Source organism: Perca fluviatilis, chromosome 14 (assembly GCF_010015445.1).
Source record: "Perca fluviatilis chromosome 14, GENO_Pfluv_1.0, whole genome shotgun sequence".
NCBI classification, from domain to species: Eukaryota; Metazoa; Chordata; class Actinopteri; order Perciformes; family Percidae; genus Perca; species Perca fluviatilis.
Window position 1 is genome coordinate 27,458,563 of NC_053125.1, and position 11,940 is coordinate 27,470,502.

General features: G+C 38.8%; 1 protein-coding gene across 3 annotated transcripts; it reads left to right on the forward strand.

Annotated features, from left to right (window-relative positions):
• The first annotated feature begins 212 nt into the window (after positions 1-212).
• On the forward strand, positions 213-10,824 carry LOC120572196 (butyrophilin subfamily 3 member A2-like). 3 transcript variants are annotated; one of them, XM_039821389.1, is made up of 8 exons: positions 226-311; positions 3,298-3,352; positions 4,189-4,291; positions 5,215-5,550; positions 6,058-6,339; positions 6,442-6,573; positions 6,814-6,920; positions 10,380-10,824. In XM_039821389.1, exons 2-8 carry the CDS (start codon positions 3,323-3,325, stop codon positions 10,464-10,466), a joined length of 1,077 nt encoding a protein of 358 aa, XP_039677323.1. In that variant the 5' UTR covers positions 226-311; positions 3,298-3,322; the 3' UTR covers positions 10,467-10,824. The 3 variants fall into 3 exon arrangements, with proteins under 3 accessions (XP_039677325.1, XP_039677323.1, XP_039677324.1); XM_039821390.1 differs by having other exon boundaries at positions 227-311; positions 6,814-6,902; positions 10,380-10,822; XM_039821391.1 differs by lacking the exon at positions 3,298-3,352 and having other exon boundaries at positions 213-311.
• The last annotated feature ends 1,116 nt before the right edge of the window (positions 10,825-11,940 follow it).

Consider the following 11,940-nt stretch of genomic DNA (forward strand, 5'->3'; position numbering starts at 1 on the left):
AAATAAAATACACTGTGCTCACGGCGGATCATATTTCACTGAACTACACCTTGAAAACACAGCACAGAGCTGTTTCCCCTCTACTCCTCTGGATGGAAACAAACTGTTGTTGGTTTTGTGGTTCTATTCTACCTGAATTCGCGAGAACTTGTGGGTCCTCGTGAATACAGCTGTCAGTTATGGCCGCAGCCGTGCCGCAACAAATCCGGACCTGGTGGGTATTGACGGACGGCGGAGCACGCAGCAGACACGCAGCGGAGCCGGTCCGCAGACGTTACACATCTGGTGATCCGGAGTTACAGTAGGCACAGGTGCTCTGAGCTAAATGCTAAAGTCGTTAGGCTTGCATGCTCTTAATGAAAATCCTAACATGCTAGCTGGGGGAAATGTTCACCATTTACAGTTTTGTTAGCATATGTTATTATATTATTATTGTACTATGTTGGGACATGCAGCCTAAACAAAAAGGCAGGTGATGCAGTAACAGCAGATGGTTTAATATTTAGACTGACTCTATTCTGTCCTTATACTTTCCATTATTCATGACACAGTTTACCCTTTAAGCTGCTGTTTGTTGTTTCTACAGAGGCTCCTGAACGCCTCTTCTACAGACATACAGGTTCTCATGTGGTTTGTATCTGAGAAGTTCAAATTATCAGCAGCATATGTACAGTCCAAAATAAAACACAGACCAACATATACTGAGAAAACAGACAGCTCGCCTTTTAAAAATACTCCATGCATCAGAACCTCTGTGGTTTGTAACCTTTTCTGTGTGAGAAAGTCTCTGCAAATATGAACATGTAAACAAGAGAGTTTGACACATTAAACCCAACTTAAACAAAGGTTAAGTTAAGTCAAAATTAAAACAGATGGAAATGAAATGTAAGAGAAATCTTAGTGATGCTTTTTCAAGTGCATCTTTCCTGAGTTGGTGGATTTGCTAGACTCAGAGGATGGGATGTTCTCAGCTCTATTACCTTGACATCCAAACTACCGTTTACCTTTACACATGAGTATCAGGTATTTGTGTTTGACTCTGAGTTTCCCAGAGTGCAGCAGTCCCACCAGCAGCAGCAGAGCTGTGAACTGGTGAACTGCCATACATGTTGTCAGGGTGCGATTTGCGAAAAAGCAGAGGTGTGGGGGGAGGGGGGTGGGGTGTATTTTTTGTTAATGCACAACAACAAAAAACATGCAAAAATGTAACCCCCCTTTCAGTACCATGGATATAGCGCCACTCGGCCAGCCATGCCAAAACACATATTTATTAACTTCAATATTCAATTGAAAATAATCTCGGAATGAAATAGCACAAGGTGGTGTCAACACAAAACACAATGCTTTCAAAGTGAAATCAAATCTGTGTGTGTGTGTGTGTGTGTGTGTGTGTCCCTGTTTCTTAAACTGGATGATCTCTGCATATTTGTCTCCAGTTGACAGCGTGTCTCCTTCAGCTCTTCGTTGGTCCTCTGCTAATTCCTGTTGGTTGTTCTCCAGATTGTTGTGTTGTTGTGTTTTACTCTGCAGATGGTAACTGTAATGCAGTACACAGTTGTGATTTGTACTTTTAGTGAGTCTCGAAGAGATGTCTTCTCAATGGAAATTCATAAAACATAAACTTAAAAACTAGAGTTATCCATGTCACAGATTTCTCTAGATGATACAGTTTTGATTAAAAAAAAGTTACTTAGTAAGAGTCAACCAAACCCAACGGCTTCCATTTCATTTGACAGTCTTCAAATACTTGACTCTTTGTCAGGATTATGTTGTTACATATTTGAATATGCTTAATATACATTTTAAGTAGTAATTTGGAAATGTAAACTAGAAACAAACAAATAGGTGGTAAAATCAATATCAATAAAAGCTGAACCTCTTTTTTCTTGTTCTACATGTTTCTCTGACAGTAAGCTGTGTTCAGACAGACAGCAGGCAGATTTAGACGAGGGGTGAAAACATACAAAGTCAGTGGGATGGGGGGGGCATTTCTTCTTGCACTTCTTTGAGTCCACTTTCAGTTATCTGTGTCTCAGATTTGCGCTCATGGTTAGTTTGATCTTCTTGGTCTCAGAAACAAACCAATGGCATATGATGAAGATAAATGTGATTTGGGTGAAAAGATGAACCTCAATGTTTTTGGTCACCAGCTCCTAATTAATTCTCATTTGTGTTCAGCTGGATGATGTGATAAAAACCCTTTTTATACACAGACTGTTTGGTGGATTTATACTGGAAACACACATCTTTCATATGTTACAACAACAACAACAACAACACTAATACAGTGCTTCTTCAGATTAAAAAAAAAATATGATACAATTATTTGTTGATTACTTTAAACTGTTTGTAGCTATACAGGCTATGGGGCAGCAGTGTGTGTCTTCCCCATTTCTCTCTGTCTGTGTAAGTCGGTCAAGGGGCGTGGCCGCTCGATCAGCTTGCCACTCTACATTTTAAAAAACACTTTCCTGTGTTTTTGGTTTGGCGCACAACTAGGCGGGCCAAAGTTTATTGTGACCCCAAATTGATATATGGGCCAGAGCTAAATCTGCAAGTGGCCGGATTTGGCCCGTGGGCCTTGAGTTTGACACATGTGATCTACTATAATTAAAATGCTTACACTGAATAATGTAATTAACCCACCACACCAAACTAAAGCTCCTGCTGCTGGTTTCCTGTTGGCCGGGGGTAACCATGAGGAACCGGTGCAGCATCACAAGCAGCGCACCCATGCATACCGACCAGTGTGATGCTATAGATGCAATGCCCGTTGTTCCACCTACTAAATGTCATAAATAATGGGCAACTCACAGTTACCATAGCCTGATAGTTTAACATCTGATGGAGAAGGTCCAATTTAATCTATGTCAAACTCTGCAAATGAGCTGAACAGAGACCATGTAGGGTTCTGGAGAAGACTGATTCTATGGCAACTCCTTTCCTGCCACCAGCAGTAAAATAGCTGCCTTAAAATCTACCTTAACAACTATGTACTTATCCTAAGTTGCTAAAACAAATAGCCTACTAATAGTCTTTTGCAACAGATTTTGTTGCAATAGATTAATTTATAACCAGTTACCTGGCAACTGAGTCCAAAGTTAAGATGATCAAGATAAACAAAGACACTCTATACAAAAAACAATTCTTTATGTACATTTTAACTCAACTTAAACTTATTAATGGTTTTTATTAATAACACTATGGTGCAACATGAATGAAGCTCTTACTTTATTTGCAAAATAATAATAAACAGCATGGAGCACATTGGTGAGACGGCCTGTCAATCATTTACAGACTTTGGTCACCACCTAGTCAAATCATGATCACTGAGACACGGAACATCCAACAGGTATGTGGTCTTTGTCTAACATTTAATATAAAATACATTAAAACAAGTGGGTCTGCATTATGACTTGTGGTCTTTCTCAACCACAACTTCAGATTAGAACAGATAACAGCAGTTAAAGTCTATTTCATATCTTTGTGTCAGAAGGAAATTGCAATCAGACGCAAAATGTCATTCAAATGCAGTCTCAAGTACAATTGAATTGTTTTAACGTTGAAAGTTTATATAAATGTGAGCATATTAACTGGACACCTGTTGTTTTTAACATCAAACTGAGACAGAGGGTATTTATTGTGATTAATGTACCGGAAAGAGTTCTAACATAACTAAAATATTCAAAAACACACATTCAGTATGGAATGATTTGAAGTCTTGCGCTACTAAAGTGAAAATGTAATTGGATTTTTACAGAACGATGCACAGACAGACTTACACAAGAGAATCAACTGTGGGACAGGAGTGAAAGTAAAATGTCATGACAGTGGACATATTTGTAGAGTTGTCACCATAGAAGTAAGAATGACAGAGAAGTAAAGGTGTGCTAATAGATGTAGTTTGTGTGAGGATGAAACTAAAGAAAGAATATAAATAGTAATGCATAGAAGTAATATTTAAAGAACTTTAACTGGTCAGCATCAGAAGATTTGTAAACAGATAATGTGTAATTTACTGTAGAGTGCAGAAGACGGCGGTAAAGATTTTGTTTTCAAACCTGTGATGTTCAGTTTATAACTCAGATTGAGTTCTTTCTTTATAACTTCATTTTTGGCAAAAGTTTTTGCAAAGTAATTTGTCCCTGGAAATTAACACTGTTATCACTGTTTTCTCCCTATTTTCAGAGCTCCATGATGCTTTTCCACACAGATGGAAAGTGCCTTAAACCTCATCTCAGAACACTCCGTCTTTTGGGTTTCACTCTTCTCCTAACATACTTCTGTAGAGGTAACTTACACACAATTAAAATCTTCATAGGTCACTATTAGGTCACCAATAAGTCACTACTATGGGGTGACCACCAGAGTTTTTATTCTTCGCATCTATGTCTACCATCTACTATCAACAAAAGCTTGGATTCGAACAAGAAAGAATCCCAATAATGTATTGGTTTGAAAGCAAATAAAAAGAGTTACTCTTTGTTTTTCGAAAAATATTGATGAAAAACAACAACCTGTGACACTGCAACTTTTATGATAAAACATAAATGATTCTTAGCACTTTGTCTTATTTGAGTTGACAAAACTAATGCTGTCCCAATTCGGGCTGTGCATGCAGCATTCTTGAAAACTTAGCAATACACCTGCCAAGTGTGAAGTAGATCAGATAAACGGTTCTATTTCCATTTCCATTTCATGTTTCTTTGAATAGGGACAGGTGCTACGACATAGACATTTGTGCAACAAATCTCCAATGTACAGTATCACAGCATTTATAGCTATTGCTTATTTCCAATGCCCATCCTTTGAAGGGCTTTTAAACAGCCATAAAAATAAACATTTAACATTGCCATATTAAAATACATAAAGCACATAAACATACAAGACAAATCCATCTGGATGTCTGGTCAAAGGTGGTTTTCCTGCAATTGTGTTTTTAGTGGACAATCCACTGGCCTGTAATGGTTGCACCATGTCACAGAGAGCCGGAGGAGCCTGTTCATATAAGCAGGAATTTGCAAATTCAATGGAGCTGTCGAATCTTGACACGTTCAGATCTCTCAGGACATGACAATGATGTGATCTGGTTGGCCTTTTGTCCAAAATTTCTCAAGATATGCGGACGACAAATAGACAGATATACACAGAGATTCCTTCCTTTATACTTTGATGTACTTCCTTTAGAAATATAAAACACATCTGTTTTTCCAGGTCAATCTCAGCTGATTGGCTCACCAATAATAGCAACACTTGGTAATGACATCATCTTACCATGTCAACTGGAGCCTGTGGAAGATGCTACTGACTTGACATTGGAGTGGACGAGGTCTGACCTGGACCCCAGATTTGTCCATGTGTGGCGTTCTGGGAAAGAACTTGTGAGTAAAAAACACAAATCCTTCGAAGGAAGAACATCGCTGTTCCTCGATGAGCTGATGTTTGGAAACATTTCACTGAAACTGTCCAAAGTGAAACTCGCTGATCGGGGAACATACAGATGTTTTATTCCAGCACTGGACAAGCAGTCTTTTGTTCAACTAGATGTTGGTAAGTGCATGTTTCACTTAATCTTCACACTTCCAGTAACAACACATTCTCATTCTGAAGTCGTTAAATACTGATGATTGGTCAGTGGCTCTCAGCGTCGGATACCAACGCCAAAGGCACCCTTTAGCATCTGTATGGGACTCACCGGGCAGACAAGGTGCTCGACCATGGCGCTGTGACAACAGTAACAGCTAGTATGAAATATATATATATATATATTTTTTTTTTATTCATTTATTTATTTATTTATATATATAATATTGGCATTAATTGAAAGCCCCCTGTATCTAAAGGAGAGTTTTTGCGTCAGTATCTAACGCCAAAGGCTCCTGATCAAGCGTTGGTTCTTCACGCACTGGTAGTGAGACACTGTTGACAGTAAAGGATTTTAGTAGGATTAACATGGTTTGAACAGTGTTTATTCCTAACGCACCATTGTGTCCATTGAAAGTTTAGAATTCAACACTTGTGTCATTAGATAGTCATACAGCACTGCCATTTGTTCAGGTGCTGTTTCCTCACCAGTCATCAGTTTAGCTGGGACTGACAAAGGAGGAGTGGTTCTACAGTGTGAGTCTAAAGGCTGGTATCCAGAACCTGAGGTGTTGTGGCTGGACGGTGAGGGAAACCTCCTCTCTGCTGGACCTCCAGAGACAGTCAGAGGTCCTGATGATCTCTATACTGTCAGCAGCAGAGTGACTGTGGAGAAGAGACACAGCAACAGCTTCACCTGTAGAGTCCAGCAGAAGAACATCAACCAGACCAGAGAGACAGCAATTCTTATATTAGGTAAACCTGATAATTTGTTATACTGGTTACCATTTTAGTTTCAAATACCTGAGCTTCAGTTTTTTTACAAATGTCATGATAATCTGTGTTTTCTAATTTCAGATGATTTCTTTGAGGTCCAGTCCAGTTCTTCTTCCACCATCACTGGCTTGGCTGTTAGTTTGTCTGTTTTTGTCATCCTGTTTATTCTGTTACTTCTGTTTTCTGTGTGGAAATGGAGACAAAAAAAAACCAGTAAGTCACAAATTGAATTCCAGTGTCTTGTACATGTCAATGATTTTGATGTTTAGGGGAAATAGTGATCTTGTTTAATGTTATTTGACTGAAATTTCAGTGTTTTAAAGGTAATGTAGTTACTAAATGTGGTTTGTCTACTTTTTTATGACAATCATTTTAGATTCAAATATCTCATATGCTGTGAATTCCAAAAAATAAAGTAAATGTATTTTAACACTACTGCCTATTTTTACACAGACACAAAGATAAGTCACAGGGATGAAAATGATGAAGAAGAAAACAGAACTAATGATCCAGAAGAAACTGAGGCTTTTACGGGAGAAAAGGTAAAGAAGATCAAATTTGTAAGTAAAGAAACATGAAGGACTTTCAGGAAGAGAAAAAAACTAAAGCAGGTAAAGTAAAGTTTGATCTGAGCTAGAAGGATAGAAAATGATTGCATCAAGAAACAGGATCTGTGTTTCCAAAGGAAGTAAGAAGAGTACAAAAGCAGCTAAAACAACTAACTTTAACTAGCTTACTTCAATCAATGTTGGGACATTCAGAGGTTCAAGAGAAATGAGACAGAAGAGGCCCAGTTCAGACAGAGTCAAATGAGGATAAAGGCAAACATCAGAGGAGATTAGAGTAACAGAAGAGAGAGATTAACCAGAAATACAGGGGCAACATCTGATAAGAAAGATGTGGTCAACAGAAGAATTTGAGTTAAAAAAAAAAGTTTTTATTTTGACAGTGACTAACTTCTGTTGTCCATAAGTCTTGAAATAGAGGGGGTTAAAACTGTGAGAGGTTAGATTTGCTGAAATCAGTCTGAACCACTGCAGACATATAGAGTATTTATCAAACTGAAACTAAAAATTCACCTTCCAAATACTTCTCATAGATACTTCTGTTAAATTAAAGGAGGATCTACTCAATTGCAGTTAAGTTCAAATGCTGCAAAAACAAGACTTGAGTTATGATAAAGTTTTACCTGTGCCACTGTGTGGTATCTTTACTGACCTTTCCAGAAAAACGCGGAGTTTTTTTGTGATTGTTGCGGGCAAAAATCCTTGATTATGCGGCACGTTTTCTTAAAAAATGCGATGGAATATGCGGGATATTTATGCAATTTTATGCGATGACATTGCGGGAACTTCCAAAAAATGCGGGAACTTGCAAAAAATGCAGGAACTTGCAAAAAGTGCGGTTTGATGAAAAAGTGATTCCCCCAACACCCTGCTTTTTTTAAACTTAATTTCCAAAAATAGTTTACAGATATTCAGTCATTGCAATAAGTAAACAAATAAAATACAAAAATATATACAAATAATATAATATTAAAGTAAAAATAAAAGTAATAGTCTAAACAGAGGGAAATAAAAGATACAAAAGAGACAGACTTTCAAAAATCGTTAATAATATAGACAGCAGGAGCACTTAGACAAAGAAATTTGAGTAGACATCAGATATTAAGATAGCTTTCTTATTGGATACCAACTTAAGACACTCAAAGTAAATGTCAAATTCAACCTCCAACACCCTATGCCAACACCCTGCTTTTCGATGATTTTCACTTCGCGTAATTACATCACTTCATAACGTTCCCATGGCAACAGGGGAAAATGGCTGCTCTCATGTGAAGTAAACGCAACTGTCACGGCTGACCAGGAGACAGACTGGAGTAGTGAAGCAGATCTTTATTAGACAATGATCCAACAACGAGCAGGAAGCAACAGGCAGGAAATCCGGGGCCTATTGCACAAAAGTAGAATAAAGAAATCCATGATAAATGAAAAAGCGCAGCTTGACTTAGTGTGATCCACTCATCGTGGCTTAATCGGTTGCACGTTTGCCGAGCCAGGATAAGTAGGTGAAGCTATGTCAAGCCAGGTGTACATAGCTGGGATAAGTGCACGTTCACGGATTTCTTAAATAGACCACGGTATCGATCACAGATTTACTGATGCAGAAATGGAAAAGACGAGTGCAGCATATGTTTCACCCGCTGAGCAGCAGCTTCTAATGGAAATTTACGAGGAGGTACAAATATAATATGCAAAAAGGAAAATACAGCTGTTATCAAACGGAAAAAAAGCCCGACAGACAATAGCGGACCGACTGAATACGTATGGATTTAAAAACAAAAAATCTACTTAGTCACTCCACGTTTTAATTGCTTTAATATGCTTGTTTTATGTGTTGGTTATATTGCTGTATCTGTTTTTATGCGCTAAATGTGCTGGTTTTAGTGTAAAGTGTCTTTGAGTAGCCTGTAAAGCACTATATAAATAAAAAAACAATAATTTTTGTTCCTGGGAAATTTATAAGGACTATGCTTAATTTCAAAGCTTATTCATAATGCGAGAATATGTTTTACAACCATATGCACAGATCTCCATAAGCTATGTCTAATTCTAAATATCTTTCTACAATTAATGTTCATACAGAACAAGCATGACTGGACAAAAACTAGAAAAATAAGTGACTTCGATACACACTGTACGCATATCTGTAAAACAATGTAGCCTGTTATTCATGTTTTTTTTTCTCAATCCCAAGCTCCAAGATGACAAGTGACAGCACCAAAATAAAATGATTAAGAAGGACATTTGATCAGGTGCCATTGTCGTCGTTATTGATGCTAAAAGTCCGCTTTTAGAGTCCGCTGCACAGTGTGGGAGGATCCCCCCTGACTCCCCCCGCCTCCCCGTGTTGCACGGGCGGGGACACATTTCACGGGGACAGCAGCGGAGGAAGCCCATTTCCTCCGTATTGTCCCACTTTTTACCATTACCATCTCAACAACTGCAGTAGTAGGATTTAAATCAAACTCGTGACAGCAATAGTGACAAGTAATGCATGTTAATAAAAATAAAGCAGAACACATTCAGAAGACAACGGAATAACTGTTAAACACGTTTATTTCGGATCAGAGCGGCAGCTGATTTAACACATCAGACTCCAGGATTAATCTTAGCCTGGCTGTTAGCCTGCTCTGGACCAGGCTAGCTGCAAAGGATAAATCGCCATGGTTACTTGGCTGGGTTTAATTCAACCTGCTTTTGTGCAACCAAGTCAAAGCTAAATTCATCCAGGATAACCTGAATATCCCGGCTTAATCCCTTATCCTGGTTTTGTGCAATACCCCTCTGGTAGCTGGGTAGGCAGGTTTCAGAGCAGCAGCAGACAACAGGATACAAAGTACAGGTAAGGCAAACTTGGAATGACTAGGCTTAACGTGAGTGGTCAAAGCGTCGTGTGGAAACGAGACTAGACAAGGAGTGTGTGTGGTTGTGCTGCTTATGTAGGTGGTGGCTGATTAGTTGCAGGTGGTGGACTGAGGATGAGGCTTGATGAGGTGCAGGTGTGTGCAATTAGGACTGAGGGGACTGGGAGCGTCTGATCTGCGTGAGTGACGAGGAGTATGAATCAGTGGGAGGAGTGTGTGCGGGAGAATGAGAGAGTGAGTGCTGGTGACAGTGAATGGGGAAACAAACAGTCAATGAACACCGACTAAAAGTCCAAGATACCCTGACAGCAACATTTTTTATACAATATATACAAGATATATGTGACTTTTTTGCAACGAAAATGAAATTACATGAAATCATGGAAGCACTGCATATTTTGCGCGCAAATCGGCAATTTATGCGGCGAAAGTGCGGCATATTTGAAAAAATGCAGCCCCCGCATGAATATGCGGACTTTGGCTGATTATGCATTGAATTATGCGATCGCATAATCGCGTTTTTCTGGAGGGACTGACTGACCTTCCCTAATAAAATGATGACCCACATGTCACACTGTTCACCCCTCTCCAGGAGCAGCAGAGGAGGGAGGAAGCTGAGAGAGAAAATCAGACTCTGAAAGAGGAGCTGGAGACCAAGAAGAAGGAGGTTTGTCTTTAAAGAATGTGACTTTCAGTTCAAAGTCACATTCTTTGTCATCCACAGTAAACAAGATCAAACTTACAAAAGTCATATGAGAGGAGAGAGAGAGAGATTGACCAAAAATACAGAGACAAAAGCTCATAAGAAACTGACAGTGACAAACCATGTTGTTCATAAGTCTTATAATGGAAGGGGATACAAATGTGAGAGGTTTAATTTGCTGAGTCTAGTACCAACCACTGCAGACGTATAAAGTTTTTATTGAACTGAGACTCAAAATTCACCTTCCAAATTATTTTGGTAGATAATTATATTACATTAAAAGCTTACATTTCTCAAATGCACTGAAGTTCAAATGCTGCAAAAATCAGAGATAAGTTATGATTATTTTTTGCATGTTTCATTGTTTGGTATCTTCACTAATATGCCTGATAAAATCATTTACATCTCTGTCCATCTCTCTCCTGAGAAAGCTGAGAGAGAAGTACAGACTCTGAAAGAGGAGCTGGAGACCAAGAAGAAAGAGGTTCATCTTCACTTTAATAATAAAATACACTGATTTCAGTTTAAAGTCAAACTTTATGCCATATATAGTGTAGACACGTTAAAACTTTACTGGACGTTTGTTTTGCATTGGTACGTTATTGTATGCTTTTAGAGTTATACTAACATTAGGGGTTGGTCCAGTGTGTAGGCCTGTGGCTTCTTGACCTCTCCTGTCTGTTTCACTTCTGAAATCTGATTTTATCTCTCTATTAAAGCTAGAGGCAAGAAAAATGATGCAGCTTGGGAACTCTCAGAAATACCAGGAGAATGACACCTGTGTGACCAGTCAGGACTCAGACAAAGGACACATCGTTGTGGATGAGGTCGACCCGGAGGGCAAATATGTCCGTCTCTACAACAAGTCCAAAACGGTAATGCTTTTGTGTGTGGCTGAACACTACAATGTTTTGTAAGACATGAATTTAATTACTGTCTCTTTGTCTCATCTGACCTCTCCTGCAGGATCAAGAAATGACAAACTGGGAATTATATTTACACGTCAACAACAAAAAACCCAACATTTACACATTTCGGACTCAAGGAAACTCAAGGCTGGAGAGACCGTCAAGGTGAGTTTTTCAACCATGTGCTTGTTGAATTCTTCTCTTTTTTTTTTTTGTGTATTCCTGTTGATCCTGCTCTCCCTCTAAACCTGTGAGGACTTTGCGTGACCAGGCTGCCAAAGCATCAAACATAACATAACAGTGAAATAAGCTCTCCTTTCATTTCTATATTTTTATTCTATGCTGTGTTTTGACAATGCAATGCAACATAAAAACGTTTCTTTTTATTTCAGTGACTGGAATTTTGCCTTGTGGTTAGTGGTTAGTTGTAAGGTGAATCTGTGAAGTTTGCTCCTTTCAGATCTGGGCTTCAGGTTGTGGTGTCAATAATGATACCTCCACTGACCTGGTGTGGAAGGACCAGAAACCCTGGGGCACTGGAG

Coding starts and splice junctions, on each gene's coding strand:
- LOC120572196 (XM_039821389.1), top strand. CDS start 3,323: ATGATCACTGAGACACGGAACATCCAACAG. Junction 6,574..6,813: donor ATGGAGACAAAAAAAAACCA/GTAAGTCACAAA, acceptor ATTTTTACACAG/ACACAAAGATAAGTCACAGG. Junction 6,921..10,379: donor AGGTAAAGAAGATCAAATTT/GTAAGTAAAGAA, acceptor ACCCCTCTCCAG/GAGCAGCAGAGGAGGGAGGA.